Source organism: Mirounga leonina, unplaced genomic scaffold (genome assembly GCF_011800145.1).
Source record: "Mirounga leonina isolate KUSES-001 unplaced genomic scaffold, KU_Mleo_1.0 Mir_454, whole genome shotgun sequence".
NCBI classification, from domain to species: Eukaryota; Metazoa; Chordata; class Mammalia; order Carnivora; family Phocidae; genus Mirounga; species Mirounga leonina.
Window position 1 is genome coordinate 6,362,104 of NW_023270763.1, and position 26,345 is coordinate 6,388,448.

The 26,345-nt window shown below is 42.7% G+C and overlaps 2 protein-coding genes across 9 annotated transcripts; one reads left to right on the forward strand and one right to left on the reverse strand.

The window, feature by feature from the left end:
• Positions 1 to 1,581: 1,581 nt before the first annotated feature.
• Positions 1,582 to 10,459, reverse strand: FAM200A (family with sequence similarity 200 member A). Of its 3 annotated transcripts, XM_034988441.1 has the most exons (3): positions 6,186 to 6,635; positions 2,916 to 3,499; positions 2,025 to 2,082 (listed from the first exon to the last, which is right to left on the reverse strand). In XM_034988441.1, exons 2-3 carry the CDS (start codon positions 3,347 to 3,349, stop codon positions 2,070 to 2,072), a joined length of 447 nt encoding a protein of 148 aa, XP_034844332.1. In that variant the 5' UTR covers positions 3,350 to 3,499; positions 6,186 to 6,635; the 3' UTR covers positions 2,025 to 2,069. The 3 variants fall into 3 exon arrangements, with proteins under 3 accessions (XP_034844331.1, XP_034844330.1, XP_034844332.1); XM_034988440.1 differs by lacking the exon at positions 6,186 to 6,635 and adding an exon at positions 10,392 to 10,459 and having other exon boundaries at positions 1,582 to 3,499; XM_034988439.1 differs by having other exon boundaries at positions 1,582 to 3,499; positions 6,186 to 6,638.
• A 228-nt stretch (positions 10,460 to 10,687) lies between these two features.
• ZNF655 (zinc finger protein 655) lies at positions 10,688 to 25,444 on the forward strand. Of its 6 annotated transcripts, none has more exons than XM_034988432.1 (6): positions 10,688 to 10,789; positions 12,009 to 12,151; positions 13,345 to 13,430; positions 13,834 to 13,960; positions 21,128 to 21,232; positions 21,744 to 25,444. In XM_034988432.1, the coding sequence occupies exons 2-6, from the start codon at positions 12,016 to 12,018 to the stop codon at positions 23,132 to 23,134; spliced, it is 1,845 nt and encodes a 614-aa protein (XP_034844323.1). In that variant the 5' UTR covers positions 10,688 to 10,789; positions 12,009 to 12,015; the 3' UTR covers positions 23,135 to 25,444. The 6 variants fall into 6 exon arrangements, with proteins under 6 accessions (XP_034844323.1, XP_034844322.1, XP_034844326.1 ...); XM_034988431.1 differs by having other exon boundaries at positions 10,704 to 10,789; positions 11,989 to 12,151; XM_034988435.1 differs by lacking the exons at positions 21,128 to 21,232; positions 21,744 to 25,444 and adding an exon at positions 14,949 to 15,254 and having other exon boundaries at positions 10,704 to 10,789; positions 11,989 to 12,151.
• The last annotated feature ends 901 nt before the right edge of the window (positions 25,445 to 26,345 follow it).

Below are 26,345 nucleotides of genomic sequence, written 5' to 3' on the forward strand. Positions count from 1 at the left end.
CCAGATAAAGATGGGTGACTAGGATGTGCATATGTGTTCTCCCAAAGGGGTCAATGCAATTCCAAATTGTCCCTGGTTGAATGGTGCTGGTGAGTTATGTGTACTAGTTATGTCATCATGAGAAAACACAAAGGAAGCAGGTATTTGATCCAGAAGGGGCAGGATTTTAGTAGAAAAGACCCATCGTAAACTGCCACAGCCCATGGGGATGGTGCTCGGGCAAACCTGTATCTTGGAATTTGGCCAAAGGTCACCTGTCAGTAATCAGGAGACAAAAAGATCTTGATTGTGGGCAGAGGAAACCAAACAAAGCAATCAATCCTCAAGGACACAGAGATAAGACTTGGTCTCTCCTGTCCCTGTCTTAGCCAATTTGGATTCTTTTTTTTTTTTTTTTTTTTTTTAAGATTTTACTTATTTGACAGAGACCCACAGCGAGAGAGGGAACACAAGCAGGGGAGTGGGAGAGGGAGAAGCAGGCTTCCCGCGGAGCAGGGAGCCCAATGTGGGGCTCGATTCCAGGACCCTGAGATCATGACCTGAGCCAAAGGCAGACGCTTAACGACTGAGCCACCCAGGCGCCCAGTCAATTTGGATTCTATTTCACAGGGTCTATCCTGCTCCCAGAGTTTATCACCAATCCCTAAAACTCTACTGAAGTGGGCAAGCTGTTCCTGGTTTAAACTGCTGGTCTCAATATAGCTCACTGAAATCTTGCATGAGTACCTTTTGATTATTTTGCAGCTTTCAAATCTATCAGATGCTTGTTTCTTCTGCTTCCTTTTACACAATGGCTTGAGACCATGTTAGTTTTTAACTGTTGGTAGTACCTGATTTTGCTGTAGATGATATCCATGAGTTTCCGTTTGGCTATCCTGGTTGCTGTTTTTAGGGAGGGACTTGGGGAGATTCAAAAACTATGCCCCTATCACTGCCTTCTCTCGTGTCCCTTTGAGAGCAAGGGACCCCTTCACAAAAATATCCTGACAGAGTGTCCTACATATGCATCTCATTAGCAAGAATTATAACACGTGCCCATGCTTAAATAAACCCAGTGTGAGGATGGTGTTAAACCATGATTAGCATCAAGATTCACTTCCTGGAATGAGAAGAAAAAAGGAAGAACACATAAGTACATAGATGGTGAGAAATTGAACCTGAATGGGGCTCTGCCTGAAAGGGAGAAGCAAGGCAGCAGCGGTGAAGATGGGGACAGATCTGAGTATAAGACTACGTATTAAGAGTACTATTTTTCTGGGGTGCCTGTGTGGCTCAGTTGTTAAGCGTCTGCCTTCGGCTCAGGTCATGGTCCCAGGGTCCTGGGATCGAGCCCTGCATTGGGCTTCCTGCTCCGAGGGAAGCCTGCTTCTCCCTCTCCCACTCCCCCTGCTTGTGTTCCTTCTCTCGCTGTGTCTCTGTCAAATAAATAAAATCTTAAAAAAAAAAAAATACTATTTTTCAAAACTGACAGTAATATGCAGAAATATATTTTCACATCATTATTCTGGATACACATACATCCAATTCGTGTAAGTGGAACAAGTTTCCTGAAATGATACTACATAGGAAAATGAAACACAGTAAATTCAAAATATAATTTTATTAATATTTAAATACAATCTACTAAAAAAAAAAAGCCCTTAAAAAGTACAAAACCAAAATTTCATGGAGATTGGATTTAATGTGAGGGGTGTGCTTGCCTGTTCATAAGTTCATTCCAGTCAGGAACACAGGAGGATAAGGCTACACGCATGTCAGGTGCACTGTTGAGCCTATTTCTTTTCTTTGTTTTTAATCGTGTCAAGATTGAAAATCCTAGTTCACACAAATAGGTAGTTGTGAATGGTAGTAACAACAATATACTCTTTCTACTTAGCAATGGAAATTCATCTTTAATCTTAATCCAAAATGCTGATAAACTTAACGTCTTGTAATAATTCTTTAGTGTGAATGATGAACTGAGCTGCAGTAATTCATTCTCTTCTTCAGGCTCCAAGTTTAACTCAAGGATTGATTCTGGGGTTTGAAAAACAAATGGATCTTTTATCCAAATATTTTCCTTTAATGATTCAAATTTCTCTTCTGGAAAGTAATGATGAAAGGTTTGAGACAAAGAAGTGAGATGCATCAGTATCTCTAATTTTATTTCTTTTAAGCAGTCTTCATTTATAATGTTCTCTTCAATGTGTTGCAACAAAGTTGGGAACATATAGTAGCTAGGGCGATTACTTTTAAGTCTTGCTTGCCACAACAATAATGTCCTTTGGAATCCTAGAATATGTTCAAGATACTGAAATACATCGTTTTTCCCCTGTACTTTCAAATTTAACTCATTAAGAATGCCAAAAACATCACTTAAATATGCCAGTTTTGTTACCCAAATGTCATCTTCAAAAACATTTGCCAAATGAGATTGCTTTTCAATGAGAAAAATGTAAATCTCATTCCTGAGTTCATATACTCTGCTCAGTAGCTTTCCTTGAGACAACCAACGAACTTCTGTATGAAACAGTAAGTGGGTATGGTTAACTCCAATCTCTGAACAAAATATTTCAAGAAGTCGACTGTTCAGTGAGCTTCCTTTAATAAAATTAACAATTTTCACTGCATTTTTCAATACATCCATTAGACTTGGTGGAATTTCCTTGGACACCAAAGCTTCTCGATGAATAAAACAGTGATTCCAAAGAGCCCTATTACATGTTACTTCTAACAGTTTTTCAATAACCCTGCTATGTTTTCCAGTCATATTTGCTGCTCCATCACTTGAAATTCCTTTACAATTTTTCCAGTTTAATTTATATTGACCAACAATGCACTTTTCTAATTCAGTAAATAAAGCTAATCCAGTTAGGTGTGAATTTAAACTTAAACAACACAACAGATCCTCTATAAAATCATCTTGCCACACATACCTGATGTAAACCAGGAGAGTTGGACAACTTGCAATATCGGTGCTCTCGTCAAGTTGGATTGCAAAATCTATCCCAGACTGTAGCCGCGCAATAAGCATCGCCTCTAAATGTTTTGCGATCGTACAGATTCGACGAGATATCGTATTGTCACTAAGGGGTATGGTTTTTAATTTATCAGCTGATTTATCATCAAAAACTGTCCGTACCATATCCATACACGCTGGAAGAATAATTTTTTCAGCAGCTGTGTGAGCCATTTTTTCTTTTGCTACTCGATACGCAACCAAGTATGATGATAACAAGGCCCTCTCATTCATGGTTGTAGACCGACTAAGAAATGGTGGGCATAATTCTGTGCTGTTTCTTTCCCTTTGGAAATGGTCTTCCTCATCTTCATCTTCCTCCTCCACTTTCACGATCACTACGCCTTCCATCTCCTGGGTGGCCTGGGGAGACCAATCTGCGGTATGCCTTGACTCAGCAGTGTTCAGGTTCAAAGAACTGGCTCACTTGATCCAAACAGGGTCTGTCTGCAGGACTGTCCTTTTTGTCCTAGATGTTTTAGGAGACCAGTTTTTGCTATCCTGCAGAGTAGAAAAATTTAATAGGAGTATGAAAAAGTAACATTGTAGTGCAGTGCTAACACCTCATGTGAGTAGTCATGAAGAGAATTCACTAAATCCAATGTCTTGGTATCTATGTGCAGACAGATTCAGTTGATTACATTATGTTTTTGTATATAGCTCATTTAATACCCTTGGAAACCTTATGCAGTACATGATTACTCCGATTTTAAAAAGCTCAGAGAGGCACCTGGATGGCTCAGATGGTTAAGCATCTGCCTTCGGCTCAGGCATGATCCTGGGGTCCTGGGATCGAGCCCCTCATCGGGCTCCCTGCTCAGCCGGGAACCTGCTTCTCCCCCGCTCTGCTGCTCCCCCTGCTCATGCTCTCTCTCTCTCTGTATCTCTGTGTCTCGAATGAATAAAAAATCTTTAAAAAAAAATAAAAAGCTCAGAAAGATTAAATAATGTGTCTAACACTACAGTGTAGTAGATCCACTACTCAAACCCAAGTCTTAAGTCCAAGGTCCTAGCTGTGCTGCCACACTGTTAATCTAGTCACTATAAAAGAGTGATCTAGTCATTCTTAAAATGACCATCTGAGTAGGGTGTACAGGATGACCCACTGGGGCACAGGGAAAAAAAATAAAACCTGTATTTGTATTTTAAAAATACTGAAACCCACTTAACCTTTCCTGATAGCCCCCCTGCTTCAGTCCCCATCTCACAGCACTTATATTCTGTCACCATTTGTATTGCTGAACTTCACCTTACAACTATTAAATTTTCTTTGCTCATTTCTCTCCATGTTTAGTGATAGATCTTCTGAAAATCCCATCTGTCTGTGGTCTTTTAAGATGAAGGAAAAGGCATCTCAGTCTTTGACATCTGGGTCAAAGTTTTAAAGGTGGGGAAGGGGGAATCGATCACATGTTCCTCGATGTTCCCTCATAGTGGGAGTATGAATCAAAATGAAGGGACACGGAGGAAGTGAAACTCAAAAGATACAGGGCTGAGGTCAGGGGCACAGTCACTCCTCCCTGACCTGTAGGCCTGCAAGGAGTGGTGGTGCTAATATTCTGGGCAAGGGCAGCAGAAAGACAGGGTTTTTCTTTACATTACTTGAATGATCCCAGAACCCAGTCCTCTTTCAACTTTAGACTCACTGTTTCCATTCCTAGTTTGATACATGTAATATTTTTATGGCTTTTACCCTGAAATTTCATTTGTAATAGTTTCATGCCTTATCTCAACTAGACTGTTCCATTGTGCTTTTGCTCTTATCGTTCCCTGTAAGTCATTTTTATGTAGTTCCTTGCAACTCATAGACATTTAAAAAACACTGGTTTGAATACAAGGTCAGTATTTGCTGCCCATTTTTAGAAAGATCAAATTTGTTATAAGTCTGGTATTTCAACATTTGGAAGGGCATGCCATTTATAAATTAAACTGTAAAGTTATTTGTAAAACATCTGAATAAGGATGGGAGGAATATTATAATAGCACAGATTTAAAGTACAGAAATAAATTATGTGTCCATGGGTAAGTTACTTATCTCCCATTGCACTGTGTAACCAACCTACTTCTCCAGCAAATAAGTTTCATTGGTATGCTTTCAATGAATTCTCTGCAACTGATTGATTAATTGCATACAATCTTTTCAGCACTGATCTGTGTTGTGTTTTCGTGTTTGTTTGGTCCTTTGCCACTTTCTCTCAATAACAGAAGTATCTTTCTGGTGGCACTGCAGGAAATGGAGATGGGACATTAGGTTTGGCCCAGGTGGATTTTTCAGTTAAATTCACTTATCAATGAATTTCCAAGTTGGAAGGACCCTTTGAGATAATCTAGTTAATTTTACTTAGGACAAAATTGAGACCCGGTGATGTTCCATCCAAGATCATCCTGCTAATCAGTGGCAGAGAGCGCACTGGAAATGGCCTCCTATTAGCCCAACACACTTTCCACTGCATCCTCACAAATCCCCTTCACCACTCACCGCTTGAGGTCAAGCACAATTACCTTGCACAACTGAAAAATCCACCTGATGTCTGAAATCAGACATTTAAAAGTCAGAAAGTTCAGAAACTGCAAGGAAAAGAGTGAAGTGTATGTAATCTTTTCCTACTGCGTCCAAAATCACTTTATTCCCTAGTTTTCGAACACTAATCACCACCATTATTGGTGATGGGCTTGGGGGGTGAGCACATGATCTGCAAACATTCATGAGGCTTAGCAAACTTGTCCCCTTAAAAAAAAAAAAAAAGCCCGTGGAGCTTGGTGGGTCTTCCTCATTTTACATTTTTGGGTCCCTAAGAACTCAGGTAAAAAAGCCCTCACCAGAAGGAAAGCAAACGCGGACAACTGGGTAACACAGACATTAGCCCAGGGTCCTTTTGTCCGCTACCCCCGGGGTGAAAACCGAGGACAAGAGAGCCTAGGCGGGGCACGCAGTGGACTGCCTCTTCCCGGTCCCAGAGGCACCTCATCCTAGCCGGAAAACAAAACGCCGTTCCCTCTCCGCTTGGATCCGGGGCTGTTCTCCGCCGGGAGACCGCGCGTCCTCCGGCCGAGGCTGGGATGCAGGACGGGAACGTGGACCCTCCTCCTCCCGTCGGGGGCTGTCGTGGCGAGGGAAGTCGCGGAACTCGGCTCTCCACATCCACCTCTTTCCCGCCCATCCTCCCTAGCCGGACCCACGTCTCACCGTGAACCCTGGAGAAGTCTGGGGGTGCTGGGACAGAAAAGGGAGGTGACTGGGACGGCCGAAAAGCAGCACGCAGCCCTTCGCTCGCCACTACCCTCAGTGCGCGCGCACGTCTGTCCGGCTCACAGAAGCCGGAAGTGCGTCAACACCAGCCTTTCGGGGCCGGGCTGCCCTTCGAGGTTCTCTCTAGGAACGCGGGAGGACTGCAGCCTTGTTCTCCAGTCGCCAGTCTGGCTTTGGGGATCTCTCACCTCAGCTCAGCTTTTCCCGCCTCGGAAAAGGAGGCTTAAGTTTCCTTTGATACCATCCCGCTCAAATACTTACACGTTTATTCATGGCAGTCATCATAAGAATTCTAGTTCTTATCAAACAATACTAGTGATGGTGTGTCTGTGTAAGAGGAACCGTAACAAAAATGCAGACTGAGGAATATCAAAGGCAAGAATGAATGGTTTCACAAAACCCAAGTGGCGGCTGCTCTAGGGACCCTGATTACGTACTGCCATTTGAATGGGCAGTATTTTCAAAAATTTCTTCTATGGGCAATAAACTTCTTTAGTACTAGATAGTGGTGAGATTCTGAGCTTGGCGAAAGTTACCAGGGAGTTTTCGGCCTCATAATAATGTAATTACTACAGTAAGTCCAATTTTGCTGTCAAAATGTTAGCACGGTAGTTACGGCTTTTACCATTACTTGAGGAGAAGATCAAGAAACCTCACCTTTTATAAAACCATAACCAAGACCTTGAAAGACTGACACACACACACTCGAAATTCCAAGACAAGTCTGAGCACAATGGAAAGCCCACCAGAGTTAGAGCCACATGCTACAGAGGCAACCAATGACCAGGTGATAGTCTGAGTAACCCTCCAAGCCCTAAATAATATCCCATCCCCTGTGAGGTTTGACCTTGCTGTGGTTGTCGCTGTTTTCTTTCTACTTCCCCATTGACTCAATAAACCACTTGAGTAGATCTTTCCTTCTTAATCACTGGCTGACTCACTAAACTATGGTCCTCCTTGAAGACCTTGTAGTCCCAGAACTTCTTCCTCTACATACTTCCTCAAATTTCCTTCCACTGTTCCAAGTCATCTCCAAGAGCCATTACATTGTTATGCGTTGTTTTTCTTGTCTAAACCCTGCCCTCTCCCTTTCATCCCTACCACCCACCCCCCTTCATTCCTACACTAAAGTGCCTAAAAGGTTCAGGAAGGTAGGTTATTGAATGCAGATGGCCGGTATGTTTTTGTATTTATGTAGCGTGTGTGGCAGAGACTGTGGGGGGCCTTTATAATAACTCCGTTCTTTGCCTGTTGATCTACCGGCACAAGGAACCTGAAGTGGCCTGGTGATATTCTCACTTTCCAGTTCACTGGAACATTTAATGTAGCTCCTAGAAGAAATGTTCTTCCTGCAAATCAGAACCACAACCCAGAAGACTCTGGGCTTGGAGATAAGAAGCACAAATTCCACAAGTGAGTTACTGCGTATGATAGTAATAGGGGCTGCTCCTGTTTCAACCCCTTGGTTCCTGTACCCACTTAGTCTTTCTACTGGAGACAAAATATCATATATATGTTATCAGTTCAATGAGTATCAGTGCAAATACTGTATACTAGAGGACAGCTCCCCAACTTTGCAGGTTGTAATTGAGCTGAGTCTTCAATATGCCATTCCACAGTTGTTGTTGTTGTTGTTTTAAGATTTTATTTATTTATTTGACAGAGAGAGAGCAGGAGAGCACAGCAGGGGGACCTGCAGAGGGAGGGAGAGAAGCAGGCTCCCCACTGAGCAGGGAGCCCGACATGGGGCTCGATCCCAGAACCCTGGGATCATGACATGAGCCAAAGGTAGACCTAACCAATTAAGCCACCCAGGTGCCCCTGCCATTCCACAGTTCTATCGGATAGCTGCTTCTGGGTGATGAGTAAGCACCGTGAATTCTGCAGTTACAAGCTCATTGTCAGACCTCCTTGACCATAAAGTGGGTTCCTTGATTTAAGGTATGTCTAATGGATAAGGCATCCTATAAACCCTCAGATGATGGTGCCGGTGGAGATAAAGCAGTCAGGGAAAACAAACCCTTGTTTAGAGCCTGTGTCAATTCTGGTGTAATATTTTCTTTCTTTTGTAACTATCCATGCCTAGTGCAATGGTGGGCATATGGGAAAGACGAAGGAAGTCCTCAATCCCTTAGGAATAGTTGTTCATATATTTTTTTCTTTGAAGCAATAGAGTATAAGATAAAAATGACAAACTTTATGAGTTGACTAACTGTTGCCACCTATGTCATCTGAAGAACTGTTGAAAATTTTGCTCAAAAGCAAAATTAGTTTCTAACTACTTTTTGTTAGGGATTGATGCCTACTGAAGTTTTTTTTTTTTTTTTTTTTTTTAAGATTTTATTTATTTAGGGGCGCCTGGGTGGCTCAGTTGGTTGAGCGACTGCCTTCGGCTCAGGTCATGATCCTGGAGTCCCAGGATCGAGTCCCGCATCAGGCTCCCTGCTCGGCGGGGAGTCTGCTTCTCCCTCTGACCCTCCCCCCTCTCATGTGCTCTCTGTCTCTCTCTCTCAAATAAATAAATAAAATCTTAAAAAAAAGATTTTGTTTATTTAAAGAGAGAGAAGAGAGAGCACGGAGGGAGGAGCAGAGGGAGAGGGACAAGCAGACTCTTCAACGTGCAGAGTTGGAGCCCACAACCCCAAGATCATGACCAGAGCTGAAACCAAGAGTCGGATGCTCAACTGACTGAGCCACATAGGCGCCCCGAGAAGTGGACTCTTAAATGAGTGCTCCTAAGGTACTCTCACTGGAGCAAACTGCCTGAGTCAGCTAAAACTTAAGACACAAATGCACCACTGCTGCAGTTTGCTCACCTCTGCTGCAGAAATGCAGCAGTCTAATTGGTACGACTTGTGGGGAAATGGCAACTCAGGAAAAAACCCCAAACTCAGAGTGATCCTAGAATATTAGAAGAGCTATTAATGAAGAGGAGGAAGTAATGTGCCATCTACTGTCCCAGGGATCTCAACAGGAACAACAAACATCACCAGGGGGTATATTTTTGTTCAACACAAGAAAAAGGTTCTAACTGGAGCTGTACAGCAAGCAACTGACTAAGCAGTGCATCTTCTGTGATGCTGACTCCATTGTGTCGATACTGTAGACTAGAGATTGTGTCATAGTAGAAAGTTGCATTAGATCAATGACACTCAAGAAGGAAAGAAAGGGAAGGCATATTAGAATCTCTGAGAGGCTGATGGAATTTGAAAAAGCATGTAGAATACTATACTTCTGATTTTTCTTATATTTAATTTGAAATGTTAAATGTCATTAAAGGATCATACTTGATTTGTAAACTTAAAGGACTAATATCGAAAGCCCCTTGCAAATCCAGTTCCACCACTAGACATCCCATTCTGGAAGGATCTGGGAGGTCACAATGCCCTCAGGGCTTCTGTTCTAGCGCCTGTCTTCAGGCTCCCTGCTTTACCTATCCGTTTCTGTAGAGTCCAGTCTTTCCACCAGGAACGCAGCTGTCTTCCACGATCAATTTCTCTGACCAACTCCAACTTCCTCAATGCCCTGTCCCTTCCTCCAAAACATTAATGGTTTCTGATCCCACGATTTTCTGTGGTCCTCCTACCACCCAAACGCCTTCCACCCTCGCTTTAATCAATGTGTTTTGGGGGTGCCTGGGGTGGCACAGTTAAGGGAGGGGCTCTTGGTTTCAACTCAGGTCTGATGTCAGGGTCATGGGATCGAGCCCCACAGCAGGAGACTCTGCTCAGTGCAGAGCCTGCTTGAGATTCTCTCTCTCTCCCTCTGCCCCTACGCCCCCATCTCTCTCTCTCTCAAATAAATAAATCTTTTTTTATTTAAAAAAAATTTTTTTTTTAGATTTTATTTATTTGAGAGAGAGAGAGAAAGAGATAGTGAGAGAGAGCACAAATGGGGAGGAGAGGGAGAAGCAGGCTCCCCACAGAGCAGGGAGCCCGATGCGGGACTCGATCCCAGGATGCTGGGATCATGACCTGAGCCGAAGGCAGATGCCCAACCGACCGAGCCACCCATGCGCCCTAAAATAAATAAATCTTAAAAAAACAGTGTACTTTGCACCCCTGTGCTGTTCCCCCCCACCCCCCGCTGACTTAAGGAAGTGGGACCCTGAGGTCCGCCACGCCTCCTCACCCCGACACGCACCACGTGAGCTGGCCACCACCCAGCGGGGGTTCGAGGGTTGGCTGGAACCACGGAAGGGCCAGCGGGGCCGCTTTCCCGAATCCGGGGCTGTCGCGGTCATTACCGGTATACTGGCTACAGAGGGTGCCAGAGGGGTCAGCACCGAGGGAGGTCAGACCCAGAGAAGTACACGGAAAAATAAAAAAAACAAGCACGAGACCCTCGCGGTACGGGGCCCTCACCCGGGGCCCTCATCCGGGGCCTGCCTTTTGCCCACGGCCGTCGGACTCCGCCTCCGGAAGTGCCACTGAGAAGCGCCGGCCTCCGAGCGGGCTAGAGCGACCCCGGAAACCCTGGGGCTGCTCCTAGAGCGAGGGTGTCCGCGACGGGACGGCCGCTGGGCCTGCTCCTCCGCTCGGGTGAGTGCCTGGCAGCCGTTCTGGGGTCGCGGCGGGCGTCGCCGTTAGTTTAGGCTCCCGGGAAGGAGGGGGAGGCGCCCGGTTCCGGCCGACGGCGATTTCGTCCCCAGGAGCGCTCAGGGGCCGGGGTGCGAGGGCCTGTTTCTCCTCAGTCAGGGTTCACCCTGACGCCCGGCGGGCTGAGGGCCTCGCCGCCGGGGCCCGGTGACCGTGCCCTGGTGCGAGCTGGGTCTCTGTGGCCCGCCTTGCTCTTCGGGGAGCGCGTGTTCACCTAACAGGGAAGTGGGAGGAGGGCAGCGCCGGGCGAGGCCTTCCGAGGGCAGGGCGCCAGGGCCGTTTCTGGGGCTGTGGAAACGGGACGGAGCCCTGTGGCGTCCTTGGGTTTGAAGGACACGAGCCAAACCTGTTTGAGTCTCAGCTCTTCCCTGGGTCACCGTCAGGGCCGTGGGAAGCGGCCTGCCCACCTCGTCTGCGTTGGTGAAGGGTCTGACCCCCACCCCCTCCCCCCACCAGGTGGGAATTTTGTCATTCGGCAAGTCTGTTTAGGAATTCAAAGTGGGCAGAGTGTTTGCCAAGTAATTCCTCGGGAGCCTGCCTTAAAAAAAAAAAAAAGTAATCATAATTCTAGCATGTTTCTCTGGGTACAAACTTGACCCTTGAAAGAAGTCTGTACATTTCAAATATTTTTTTTTAAGATTTTATTTATTTAATTGACAGAGAGAGACACAGCGAGAGAGGGAACACGAGCAGGGGGAGTGGGAGAGGGAGAAGCAGGCTTCCCGCCGAGCAGGGAGCCCGATGCGGGGCTCGATCCCAGGACCCTGGGACCATGACCTGAGCCGAAGGCAGACGCTTAACGACTCAGCCCCCCAGGCGCCCCTATACATTTCAAATATTTTAAACTTTGCTCAGAAATCTTTAAGTTGTGCTTTCTTGATTTTTGTTTTTCTTGAAATACCACGAATTCTGAATTAGTGGAGTTTAAAGCTGCACACTTGGACCATATGATTTGGTTCTTAAATATTTGAAACTGAGTAATTTCCATTTTTCTTTCTGTTGTTTTATTAAGGCGGTTGGTTATTATTCACTGTTTTTATCGAGTACCTGCAGCGTGTAAGATACTTTGCTAAGTCCTGAGGACGTAAAATAATGGGCTGGCTTAACTTAGTGCAATAAATTCTCGCAATCTCACCCGGCAGTGATGGTCCTTGTCCTCCAGAACAGGGATGGAGGAACTATCCGCCCAGGAAGCAGCAGGATCACCAGCTGTCCAGTTTCAGTCTTTGGAGAGCCTGTCTGAGGGTCTGTCCCCAGAGCCTCCGTTCGTGCAGGACACCGACATGGAACAGGAGCTCAGTGGGGGTAAGGCCAAGGGAGCACTTAAATCCAAGAGAACGGGGGTGCAGTGGGGCTCCTGGGCCTGGTATGAGAGAGGCCGGGAACTTCGATAAGAAGATGGCCCCTAGGGGAGGTCTGGAAGGGAGGGTCAGATGTGACTCAGTTCAGTCCTGGTCTTGGGCTCTCTGTTAAGGACAGCCCATCTTTCTTTAATAGGCAGAGTGGTGGTCATTCACTCTGCTTTGGCTTCTTTTCATTGATACAACCTTCACTTTATCCTGGTTTCACATCCAGAACAATTTCTAAGATACGCTGCTTTTGCTGCATCTCACAATCCTTGCCTCGCTCTTACTTCCTCTTAGATTTAGGGCCCTTCTCTCCCCCTGTTCCCTTCACTTAGTGTCTTCCCTCCTTGATGACTTTGCGAGCTCTGCCACCTGCCGTTCTGTTGCAGCTGCAGTGTTTGTGACTAATCTAATTTTGGCCAAAAAAGCAACCATTTAATTCCTTGGTCGAGCACAACGCCTGTACGAGCGTATACATATCACATATTGACTCAGCAGTAACATCTTTATGTATCGTATAGATAGGTTGACATGTCTTGTACTTTTTTTGTTTTGTAAGAACCTTGTTTTAAATTGCTGTGGCCAACTGCAGTGCCTGAAATAACTTATGTGTCAGCAACACCAGTTGAGTGCCATGGTGTGTAGAGTGCTGTGGGGTGTTGTGGGAGTGTGGAAAAGGTTGTGAGGAAACAGATGACCATTCCTTATTCTTGGGAGCCTTACACAATGGTTGCAGAGACAGTGCCCTTTCACATGAAGGCTTACTGAGATTTACAGAACAGTGTCTGGAAAAGCATCAGAAGTCAACCAAATAGTCATTGCCCTGGACAAGTCACTGCAAGTCTTTATGCTTTGCTTTGCCCATCTGCAAAACAGGTGTAGTGCTTACCCTCCTGTTAGAGGAATGTCCTGTCATGAGAACAAAGTGAAATACGAGATTTTATAAGAAAATCCTGAATCACGGGTCTAAACATGGGTAAAGAGGGCATGCTGATGCTGAGAAGGAGCAGAGTAGATGCACTCAGTACCTGATAAACGTTCATTGGTTTTACTAGAATGTTGATGTGAAGAAGGGTCCCACTGACTCCCTCTTCTGTCAGGGAGCCCTGGGGAAGGGTTGCTCTCACTCTTGGCTCCTCTCTCCTCCCTCAGCTCCACCTGTTCCCCAGGTGCCTGCTCTTCCCCATGAGGGAAGCCCAGGAGACCAGGCAGCTACGCTCCTGACAGCCAGGTATCAGGTGAGCTGAGGAACCCTCTGTTTTTCCTCAGGGACTGTTGCTACTGATCGAGTGTGGCCCTTCCCTCATCCCATCCGTAAACCCTGCCGCGAATTTTTTTCAATAGCAGACCCCAGTTTGGGAATTGATCCTCTTCAGAGACCTGGACTTCACAGAAACCACCTTCCCATTTCCCCACCTCCACCAGTAAACACTGTTCCTTCTTTATCCCTGGTGCTGTGATGGGCGTTTATTAGATGTTAAAGGTTATGGAACTTATTCCCTAGTTTCTAGTCTGTTTTCCCTCCTCCCCAGCTGCTACACACTGGACACCCTCGACACCCTCTCTGTGTCATCTCCTTTTTTCTGGCCACGATGCTATAGTGGCCTCATTCCCCAGAGCAGCCAGGCTGTGTTATTTCAGGAGTTTGTGACATTCGAGGATGTGGCTGTGCACCTTACTCGAGAGGAATGGGGATGCCTGGACCCTGTTCAGAGGGATCTCTACAGAGAAGTGATGTTAGAGAATTATGGGAACGTGGTCTCACTGGGTAAGGACTTTCTTATTATTCAGTTTACGTATTAGGATTTCTTTACTTCCTTGTTTCTGAGGAGGTGCGAGGTCTCTGAGAAAGCAGAGATTGGTTCAGATTCCAGGTCTTAGAACCTCTGAATCCTCCATCTTCAAGGTCATTTCCTCTGGGAGTGGGTTTTCTTGGGGGGAGGGTGAGTTCAAGAGGAGACATTTTACTCCTTATCTTTAATTAACGATTCCTGCTTTCGTGGGGCATCTGTTTCCTGTTAGAAAAGGGAAACTTGCTTGTGCTTTGCCTAAGTTCTCACCTTCTCTATCTTTTCCTTTTTTATGAGAGGGACTTTAGAGCCTCCCAATCCACAACCAGACAGTTCCTTCCTGGTAATTCAGTGCCCCTGTATCTGAAAGTTTTCCATTTTTCTTGGAAGAAGAAATCCTTTTTTTAAAGATAGGCTGAAATCCTTGTTGAATGATCCCTCACCTCTTAACATTCCTAAATTCATCTCCAAGAGGCAGAGTTCGAGAGGCTTCATTTAAAGACATGACTCACTGCAAGTCTATTTCAGTGAGTCATCCAGATGGTAGTCCTAAGTAACCTCACCCAGAGCAGCAGAAGTTTCAGCTTTAAACCGAGTCTCTCCTTTGTTGTTTGGGTGGTACAGCGGGCTGCCGGGATTAGGCACCCGGTAGTGCTCTAGAGCAGCATCAACGGGGCTGTTGGCAGCCCCCTTGATGTGAGCATTGCTCCTTTTCCTCTTTCTTTTGCCAGTCTCTACTTCTGCTTTTTTTTGTTTTGTTTTTAATCTTTTGTATGTATGTATTTAATCACACTTTTTTTTTCTCTTTTTTTTTTGGCTTTGCCTATGCTGGTGGCATCCAGGGTGTTCCTTTGTCTCCTTGATTATGCTCAGGATTAAAGAAGGCTTTTTACCTGTGGGGAGGCAGCCTGCCCACTGGGAAGGTTTTTAGTGTGTTTCCCATTCCTGGCTCTTTGATCTTTGTAGGCATACTTCTCCGTCTTCCTACCACCCGGATTCATAGTGTGAATTCCTGCCCGGCCCTGAGTCATACCCAGGCAAGTGCTTTCTCTGGAGAAACACTTGCAGTTCTTTCAGCAGGAATCTCCAAGAGATGGCCCAAGTATCGGCTTCCCATCGATATTGCTCGTCCCCGCTCGGAAACTCCTTTTCCACGATTGTAAGATATTACACTTGATTGATGCTCTCAGGATGCCACCACTGTGTAAAATTGCAGCTCCTCAGATGACCTTTGTTAAATTTCGGAAGGGCCAAGGAGGCCCTCCATTGCAGCCAGATGAATTTTGAACCTGAGTTCTGAGTTCATTCATAAGCCACGGTTGGTGGTCATCTACTTGTGTTCTGACAAACCACAAAGTTCAACTCCAGCTCCTCAGTTATGATCTTTTCATGTTATTTTAGAATGTGGAACATATGCTGTGCACCTCTCTTTTCTGTAGTGAATATGACCAGCCCCTTCTGTTGTCTGACTTTTCTGTGACCCCTGGGCTTTCCTCATGTTTAACACTCTAGTCTTCTCCTTTAAGTCCCCATGGCCCCCTCCAAGGCCCTGACTTTGTCCCCTTTATTCTTTGTGGTGCTATACAGATTGATGCATTTAAATGACTTTTCCTGATCAAGTGTTCCTTAGCTCTGTCCTTGATGGATGGGAAATGGGAGGGCAAGAGTTTAATTTCTTTATTTCAGGGTATCAAATTGAATGTATATTTAACAACTTTGTAAACTGTAAAGTGATGTAATTGTAAACTGCTGTTAATTTTATCTAATAATTACATAATTTCCAACAGTTAACCTGTCTACTTTTTGGAGTAAACAAACTTCTTAGCACTTGAGTCAGCCTAGTAGCACAGCGTGCCATGAGACTGAATTTTATCCCATTTCCTGTGTCATCTCTGCACAAGTACAGGACACTCATGCACACGCACACATACTGGCTACAGATGCATACAACAGACCCTCCTGTTCACCTTGTTTTTGTGACCACGTCAGCAGCATTTTTAGTTAATTATTTTTTACAGTTCTCAGGAAATCATTCTCATATTTGTGGGCTCAGCAGACTCCACCTGAAATGTAAGCTTATACACCTAATTAGCTTAATGTTTGGTGTTGTAAAATATGAACTTAGCAGCCCCACTATCAAGTTCACATCTTTTCCCCACAGCAGTAGCTCAGTTGTCACAGACATCAAAACTTTGTTCCTTTGGGTAAGTGCTTTTACTATATAGTAGTAAACATACAGAGTATGAACAGCTGAATAAAAGAATAAAAAAGTAAGTAAAAAGTCATATTTTTCATTAACATATCTAAAAAGAAGCATGTTCTGTTGACAGCGAGTGAATTACTGGCTGGAGGGTCATACCCAAAGGGAAGTTATCTGGCTTAGTGCCGGAGATTAAGACCAGGAAAGTGGTCTGGATTGCATTTTATACAGGGTCAGTGTGGCAGGTGTCCTATTAGATGACATCATTAGAAACATGTCTATCGGAATTCTGGTTGTTAAGTAAGTTGATAAATCAGGAAATGTTTGGCACATACCCTTTGGTTTTTGAAATTGATGTCATGAGGACAAAAATTATTTTGTATAGAATGTCTTTTACTACCATGGCTATTTACTATTTTTTGAGGAGCCAGTGTGTTACGAGGTACTATACATATCTCATTTAGTACTTGCCATAACCCTGTGAGCAAATGTTACTTTATTTTATACCTGAGGAAACAGGCTCAAAAATTAAGTGATCCACTCAGGGTCAGAACTAGGCATAGGACTCCGATCTGAATCTGAAGCTCATGTTCTTTTTCATTGTTTTGCCCCTTAGGACAATTAGTCCAACCACATATGGTGTTTTGAGCTTTTGTTTTTGTTTTTTAAAGATTTATCCATCTAATTCTTTAGAGAGAGAGAGTGGTGGGGAGGAGCAGAGGGAGAGAAGGTCCCAAGCGGCCTCCGTGCTGAGTGCAGAGCCTGACATGGGCTTGATCTCACGACCCTAAGGTCACCACCCTGAGATCACAATCTGAGACAAAACTGAGTCAGATGCTCAACCAACTGTGCCACCCAGGGACCTCACATGTGGTTGTTTTATATTCTTACGGCTTTATACTCTGATGACAATCAGAAAAAGCCATGAAAAATTGGACAGATGGGCATTAGGTTGTACAGTTTGGGAGCAGAAGGAACATGCGTTCAAGAAGAAATAAAATTGTGTAGGAATACAGTCCATTAAAATAGGTATCTAGGGGCACCTGGGTGGCTCAGTCGGTTAAACAGCTGTTTTTGGCTCAGGTCATGATTCCAGGGTCATAGGATCGAGCCCTGTGTCATGCTCCCTGCGCAGTAGGAAGCCTGCTTCTCTCTCTGCCCCTCCCTCCTGCTCTGCTCTCTCTCACTATCTCTCTCAAATAAATAAATAAAAAAAAAATAGGTATCTACATAAGAACAATATTACTAAGGAGAGCTTTCTTTTGTCTATTAAGGACCAAGAAGAAGGGCATAAAGCTTCCAGGTGGCTAAAATCTTAGCATAACTGGTATAAGCAAAAAAACAAATAATGAGGTGAATTTTAAATAAATAAAATTATTTTAAATAAATAATAAAGCTAATTGGAGAACTGTCAAGGTTTAAATTTAAAAAATTAAAAGGTTTTGGGGCGCCTGGGTGGCTCAGTTGTTAAGCATCTGCCTTCGGCTCAGGTCATGATCCCAGGGTCCTGGAATCAAGCCCCGTGTTGGGCTCCCTGCTCAGCAGGAAGCCTGCTTCTCCCTCTTTCATTCCCCCTGCTTGTGTTCCTGCTCTCGTTATCTCTCTGTCAAATAAATAAAATCTTTAAAAAAATAATAAAATAAATTAAAAGGTTTTAATAAAAGATTAAATAATTTTAGATAGGAAAAATTAATTGCAAATGCATATTTTGAAAGCACAGAGTTCTGACTTTAAAATTTAGGAAAGGGGCGCCTGGGTGGCTCAGTCGTTAAGCGTCTGCCTTTGGCTCAGGTCATGATCCCAGGGTCCTGGGATCGAGTCCCACATCCGGCTCCCTGCCCGGCGGGAGGCCTGTTTCTCTCTCTCCCACTCCCCCTGCTTGTGTTCCTGCTCTCGGTATCTCTGTCTCTGTCAAATAAATAAATAAAATCTTTAAAAAATAAATAAATAAATAAATAAATAAAATTTAGGAAAAAGGCATTCAGGCCAATGGCAAGAAAACCTGCCTTAATGCTTCCTGTGACCCTTAGAATGTTAGACTAGAAAGAATATAAACTGGGGAATCAGACTTGGGTTCATTTTACCAACTGTCTACATTGAGCAGATTATTTAAACTGATACTTATTTTCTTCAACTATAAAACATGAAAAATAATGTCTGCCTTTTCTGGGTTTATGCCAAGGATTAAATTAGATTAAATTATGTTGTGAGTGTAAGTACCTGGCTCATGGTAGTTACTTAAATGCTTTTTTGGAAAGGACTGCAGGTGATAAGAGCTATAGATCAGATTAAAAAAAAAATTTTTTTTTTTTTAATTTTTTAAGTAGGCTCCACACTCAGCATGGAGCCCAACACAGTGAGAGTTTGGATTTTTATTTTAAAGAGGCTTTCATTTCTTTGACACTTAAGTGATCTTTTAGTTTGCTTTTAACTAGAACATCCATGACTCCAAATATGTTGGATCCTGGCTATCCATGTATTACTCTATAATCACTATTTCTCTGTTCTTTTTTTTTTTTTTCGAGAGAGAACACGAGCGGAGTTGGTGGGGGGGGGAACAGAGGGAGAAACAGACTCCCCACTGAGCAGGGAATCCGAGGTGGGGCTCAATCTCAGGACTCCAGGATCATGACCTGACCTGAAGGCAGACGCTTAACCAACTGAGCCACCCAGGCTCCCTTCTCTGTTCTTTTTTATTTATTTTCACCTTTTACTCCATTGTCGGTATGTTGATCTCCTGTTGTCTTTCTGTACATATGTTGGAGGAAGGGACAGATTTCAACACAATCATTATTTTTTACTAGCAGATTATGTGAAAGCCAGGTTCTGAAAGACTGGGTTTGAGCCCTGGCTTTGCTAGTTATTGTGAACTTGGGCGAGTTATTTAAACTGTCAGTCTTAGTTTTCTTATTTGTAAAATGGGTACAGCGGTAGTTTCTACTTCATAAAGTTATGATGAGTATTAAATTAGTGAAAATTTGTAAAGTTCTTGGTGTGGTACTTTGCACCTACCAAATGTGCAGTAAACCTTAGCTTAATATTTTAATGGTACTGATGATATAGATGACTTTTAAGTCTATATTTTGAACCCTGTTCTCTCATCAAAACTAGTCTTTTTTTTTTTTTTTTAAAGATTTATTTATTTGTCAAAGGGAGCACAAGCAGGGGGAATGGTGGGCAGAGGGAGAAGCAGGCTCCCCACTGAGCAAGGAGTCTGATGTAGGACTCGATCCCAGGACCCCGGGATCATGACCTGAGACGAAGGCAGACGCTTAACCGACTGAGCCACCCAGGTGCCCCCAGAACTGTAGTATTTTATCTCTAACTGCCTACTAGACATTTTCTCTTATTCCTGACTGCATTAACTTAAACACAATCTAAAATCAAACCCTTCTTTCCACATGGAGACGGTCTTTTTTGTTGTGTATAGGTGATGTGGGTATAGGTACAGAATAAATAAGCAACATTTGCTTCAGTTATCAAATACTTAGAAACACTTTGATATCTGAGCTAAAAGTTACAGATTCTGTTATCAGAATTCTGAGCAGAATATTTGCTGCTTCATGCCATGCTTTTTTTTTTTTAAACTTGAAAACTATTTCATTTGACATGGAGGACCTCAACTAAATAAGCGTCCAAAGGAGGGGAATAGACTATTAATGCCCAGCAGGAATTCAGGAACACAGTAAATGCCTTTCTTTTATCTGTTCTGTATCTTCCTGTTCATAGGTTCTCACATGGAATCCCAAGAGGACAGCTGTTGGTTTGTCATATTTTACAGGCCTAGTGCCCTTTAATAAACTGGTTATGTGTTATATGTTGACGCTAGGACACAAAATTGGCACTCATTAAGTAGCTCTTAAGTAAATAAATCAAAAGAAGTACAAGATATAAGATACATGGTCCCTGCTAGTAAGAGTTTATAAATGAAGTAGGGATGATAATTCCTGAAGCCAGTTAAATAAAAATCTATAAACTCCATTATATAGTGACATGTCAGGATAAGAGGAACAAATAATAAATTGTGTAGACATTCAGTAAGTGGAGGAAAAGGCTTTTGGAGTTGACGGGCTTGAGCTAGCCCTTGTATGTGTGCTACTAGAAGATTTCTGGTCTGAAGACGTATAAAAACTTCCCCTTTGATACTATAATAGTTCTGCCCCCCTCAGGATCAGACTGCTTCTTGCTTTTGCTTTAAAAGAGATTAGATTCTAGCAGTCCATTATGTAAGCCAAGAAAGACCATTTTTATGTGAAGGTGCACTTTCATTGAACTTGGCTCTCTCTATCGTATTATAGTTAGTTGTTTGTATCTGTCTCTACATAGTTTCCATATGGGAGGCACCCCGTAGATGTTTGTTGAATAAACAAGAGTGTAAGCTCCTAATGGGTAAGAATGTGTTATTTTTGTTTCCTCATGTTCACTGAAGCGAATTGAGATTGGTGAAGTTTCTTGAGATTGGTTCTTGGAAAATCAGTCCTCCCTGATTCTGTTGCTGCAGTTTAGCTCACCACACAACAGGTGCTTGAGTATTCACCTTCCTCCAGTCCAGCGAAGTTATATTTTGATGACTTCCCTTTTGACCTGGTCTAGTACTTGTAGACCAGGTCTAATACAAAGATTGATCTATAGGCAACAGCTGAAGAGTGAAAATGATCACTCCTGTGAAGACAGGTACACACTCATGCACCAATTCCCTTGTCTGAGTAATGTTTAAATGAATACTTCTCCCAAAGTCATCAACTTGCCCCGTAACACAGCTCTTCCTGGAGCACAAGTAGGAGCTCCCTGTAGAAGATCTTTGCCCTTCTTACTCTCCAGGCCTTCCCTAATGTCTTCTAAGAATTTACTTTCTCTCTCCATTAACTGTTAGTTAAGAGAAAAAGTGTCTTTGTGTAGTGTCTGGGGATAAATCTCCACATCCCATTTCCTTCTCTGTGAGCAGGATTTCCAATTTCCAAGCCTGATGGGATCTCCCAGCGGGAACAAGATCTACAGGTCTTTGATCTGGAAACTAAGAATAGAGAAGTCTTAAGAGATGACTGCTCAGGTGAGTAAGGTAGAATCAATCAGATGGAATTAGTAGGGAAGTAGAGTCAAGTTGTTGAGCCAAATTGTAGCTGCTTTGGCAGTCAGAATGAAGAGCTCGGTCTATATACTAGATGGCGAGCTCCTTCCTTTTCCCTTCAGTTTTGATGAATTCTTTGCATTTACTTTATCCCTTATCCACAAGTTGTACTGGGTCCCTGTTCAAGTTGCTTATCTATAATTCTTTTGAATTAACTTCCCTATTACCTGCTTTGAAACACCTTAATTGGTTATCTTCTTTGCCAAAAACGTCCTCTGTTTCTACCACACCCTGAACCATTTGTATATTACCTCACTGCTCCTATTCATGCCCTTGCATCTGCTGTCGAGATTTTGTGCGTGTGCTTCAGAGTAAATAAACTCTCATTTTAGTAGATTCTAGATTAGTTTTCTCCTCTCTGAGGTTTTTTTTTTTTCCCCCTAAGCACAGGGTACAGATTACATTTGCATTTTCTATTTATATATTGAATCAGATGGAGAGACGAGAGAAGAGAACAAGCTGTTGATTCCTAAGCAGGAAATTTTGGAAGAAGTACATTCATACAAAGTGAGAGTAGGAAGACTCAAAAAGGATATTGCCCAAGTTCCTGGGACTAGAGAAGTGTCTAAACCTGAGGACAGATTAGAAAGGCTTCAGGAAATCCTAAGGAAATTTCTCTTCCTGGAGAGAGAGTTTAGGCAGATAACAATCAGCAAGAAAGCCTTCACCAGTGACAGTGAATGTAATGAACCTGAAAAAAGCTTCAGTCCGGACTCTACCCTTGATACAGATCAGAGAGTTCTTAGAATACAGAATATTGATGATACTGATAAGTATGACATGGGTGTGAACCAGAATTCAGCTGCTGGTAAACAAGAACAAATAAATCTCATACAGGATGTTCAGAGTAGTGAATATAAGGAAAGCTTAATGGATCTCTCCCACCTTAGTAAATGTGACAGCATTCCTGCCACAGAGAAATCCTATAAATGTGATGCATGTGAGAAAGTCTTCCATCAGAGCTCTGCCCTTTCTAGACATCAGAGAATTCATACTAGAGAGAAACCCTACAAATGTAAAGAATGTGAAAAATCTTTCAGTCAGAGTTCAAGTCTTAGTCGACATAAAAGAATACACACTAGAGAAAAACCCTATAAATGTGAAGCATCTGATAAATCCTGTGAAGCATCTGATAAATCCTGTAGTCAGAGCTCAGACATAACTCCACATAAGAGGATTCACACTAGAGCAAAGTCTTACAAATGTAGTAATTGTGAAAGGGTTTTCAGTCGCAGTGTACATCTTACTCAACATCAGAAGATTCACAGAGAGATGCCCTGTAAGTGTACTGTATGTGGCAGTGACTTCCATCATACCTCACACCTTGCCGAACATCAGAAAGTCCACTGTGAAGAGAAAGCCTATGAATACAATGATTGTGGGTTGACCTTTATGAAACATCAAGGAATTCATCTCAGAGAAAAGCCCTATACGTGTAATGAATGTGGAAAGGACTTCAGATTGAATTCCCATCTTATTCAGCATCAAAGAATTCACACAGGAGAGAAACCACATGAATGTAATGACTGTGGAAAAGCTTTTGGTCAAACTTCATGCCTTATTCAGCATCACAAAGTTCATGGGAAAGAGAAGTCCTATGAGTGTAATGATTATGAGGAAAGTTTCAATCATAGCTCAGATCTTGTTCTTCAGCAAGAAGTCCTCACCAGAGAAAAAGCCTTTGACTGTGATGCATGGGAAAAGAACCTCAGTCAGACAGCACACCTTGGTCAACATCAAAGAATTCATACCAAAGAGAAACCTTATGAATGTGACGAACGTGGGGAGACGTTTAGTCAAATTCAGGCCTCATTCAACATCTGAGAGTTCACACCAGGGAGAAATTATATATGTACTGAAGGTGGTGAAGCCTTCAGTCATAGCTCAACCTTATTCAGCATCAGAGAATCTACACCAGAGAGAAACTCTCTGAATGTGATGAATGTAGGAAAACTATTTGTCAGTGTTAAACTTCATCGACATTTGCGAACCCATACCAATGAGAAAATCTATGAATACATTGAATGTGGTAAATGCTTCATGCTATTTTCATACCTTAGTCACCATTGGAGAATTCTTACTGGAATAAAATTCCATCACTGTAATAAATGTGAAATAGCCTTCAGTCAAAGAAACTACCTTGTTCAGCATCAAATTCATTCCATGCAGAAAGCCTATGAATGTAATAAGCATGTATGCGCATGGGAGGATTCAGTCATATTCCACCCCTTATTCAGCGTCAAAGAATCCGTGCCCAGGAGAAGCCATTCAAGTGTAGCAAAGGTGACAAATCTTTCAGTGGGAGTTCAAGTCTTTTTCATCATTAGAATCTCCACACCAGACCAGAATCTGATACAATGCAAATGGAAAAAATGTACCTCTACATTTCAGGCTTTACTCAACATCAAAATACTGGAGAGAAATTTTTATATAAAATTGTTAGCCCTGATTTTTTCATTGCAGAAGAAGATAGTCTGAGGAGTGATTTGGTGAATGCAATGCTGTTTCCTCATGGTATTCTTTTATTTAATAGGTGGTGTAGGTAGGTATATAAACTTTATTTATGGAGCTCATTTAAACTATTTTTTAAAATATGGCCTATGAACATTTTTATTTTTCCTGAAATTTGGTTCCTGTTACAGCTTCTCTAAGATATTGTTAATACACCCATGTAAAAACATAATTAACTTCTGGAAAGTAGCTCATTTAGATTTTTCTGCTGTTCTCAGCCCAAGTTCTCTCCAAAACAGACTCTTAGGTCTGCTGTTTTCTGAGCATCCTACTTTCCTGTTGCTTTCCAGCCACAACACTTGGATTCCTGTTAATTTCTCCATTTTCTTAGTACCTTCAAATGATGGTTTTCTAGTTTTAAGCTTCTCACCAGCAGGTTTGCCATCCCTACTTGATGTTCGTGTTCTGGTGTCTTCTTTCCTAAAGTGAAGCATCTACCTTTAAAAAGAATTGGATTTCCACATCCTGTCCATCCATGAGTTTGAAGGATTCCATCTCTACTGCGTTTGCGGCAGGCAGCTAAACATTTTCAAATGACACCCCACCCAATAGCTGTCTTGTCTGCATCCCACAGCCCTCTAAAAGAGATAAGGACGTCAGGGAGCCAACAAGACTCCTCATGGTCTAACTACATTCATTCAGCGCCTGTTCTGCATGTCAGAGTTTAGAATTATTTTATATACTTCCTGTTGAAGGACAGCAAAATGCTCAGGTCTGCTTTTGATAGGGCAAAATATAAAGAACATACACAGAAAAGTCAGAGAACTTCATAAGGGAATGCAGCTTTTCAAAAAAGATACTGCTGTTCTTCTGTAATCTCTCTGGAGAGAGTATTTTAAGAGAGTGGCAGGTCTTCCTGGTAAAATTTTAACTACTATGATTGCTTCTTTATCTGTTTGGATTTTTGCGCCCCCCCCCCCCCCATCAATCCAGGACAGTATTTGAAGTGTGGGGGCTTTGTGTATAATTGTTTATTCGTCATCGCATTTTCTGTATTTTACAAGAGTCTACAGGCCATATAAAAGAACTTGGTTTTTTGATTGATAAAAGTGATCACAGATGTCAGGATGTCCAGAGTTCAGGGTCACTGTAAACACCTAGCCAAGAATTCATGATTCTTTAGATGTTGTCAAAGCATTTTATTATATTTTTCCATCTTAAGTTTCATAATATTTTGTGAATAAGACAGGTGTTAACTTAAAATTCTTATTGTCATTCCAGCAAGTGAGGCCTTCATAGTTCAGATGTTATAATATTCACTAGGGATTCTCAACAAATATATAACAATTTACTGCTTATTCTGTAATCCTCTTATGGCTAAGCTCTAAGATAGTTCTACCACCGTATTTTGCCTCTTAGCCATCAGCAAGCATAGGATCTTATCAGGGCAAAGTAGAGATCTAAATGAATTGATTTAAATGTAAAAGCAAATGAAAAATGCATGTTTTTTTTCCATTGTTTATGAATGTGTATGCCCTTATGTACAGAGACCAATGGTCACTTCTGGTGATTATGAAACAGATTAATCCCTAAATAGCAGAATATGTAAAAATCACATGTATGCATTTGGTTTAGGAATGTGCTTTTGTACTTCCACTTGAATAAAGGTGTGTTTGATACTCAGAATCTGTTTCAAAAAATATCTAAAGGCCTCAATCAGAAGCATTTGGAAATCTTGGAATCACCTTCCTGGCTGCGACTCAGTTCCTTCCAGAAACCTGCTTCACAACAGGAGTGGATCAGTCTCCTTCACACTGATACAAAGCTTGCTCTTCCACAGACTTGGGGAACAAAGTCTGAATGTTTAGGATTTTAAGGATTATTCAATTGGGATGTTGTTGGCACATAAATAGTTTGAGGTTTCAGTAGGACTAGGCAGAATGTGTGGTGTTTTTTTTTTTAATAAGTAAAACACATTTTAAAAAATGAGAAACCAAAATAATCCTGGAGGACAATGTCTCTTTAAACTTGCAATATTTAATCAGTCCAATGTAATGTGAGTTTGTGTTTTTAGTGTTTTAATCTTGAAGATTAAAGGGGAGGGAAGAGAAGAAATCTAATAGTTGAGGTACACCAAATATCCACCTACCTACATGCATATGTATGTTCATATTCAAACTTAATCCTCACACCTCTGCAAGGGAACTAGCTCTGTTTTACAAAGGAACTGAGGTGTAGAGAGGTTGAAGAATCTGTTAGGGTCACTCAGCAAGTTAATGGCTCAAGTCCGGCCTGACTCCCAGGCTTTCCATCATCATGATGTTGATATTAGACACATCCCAGAACCCAGAGAAGTTTTCTTTGATAGCTCTTCACTCCCTGTTACATCCTCAGTGGTTGACTATTACCAGTTTACAATTAATCTGAATGCTCCCAGAGCTGTCTGGGGTACTAGGAGAAAATATCCCAGTATCTTTTGGGAGCTGATCAGAGATCCTGCTCCCTGAAACAGGCTTAGATGATTTTGACAATGACAGGCCACAGGTCAGAGCTCCCAAATTCTTAACTCTTGTCAAGCTATCCC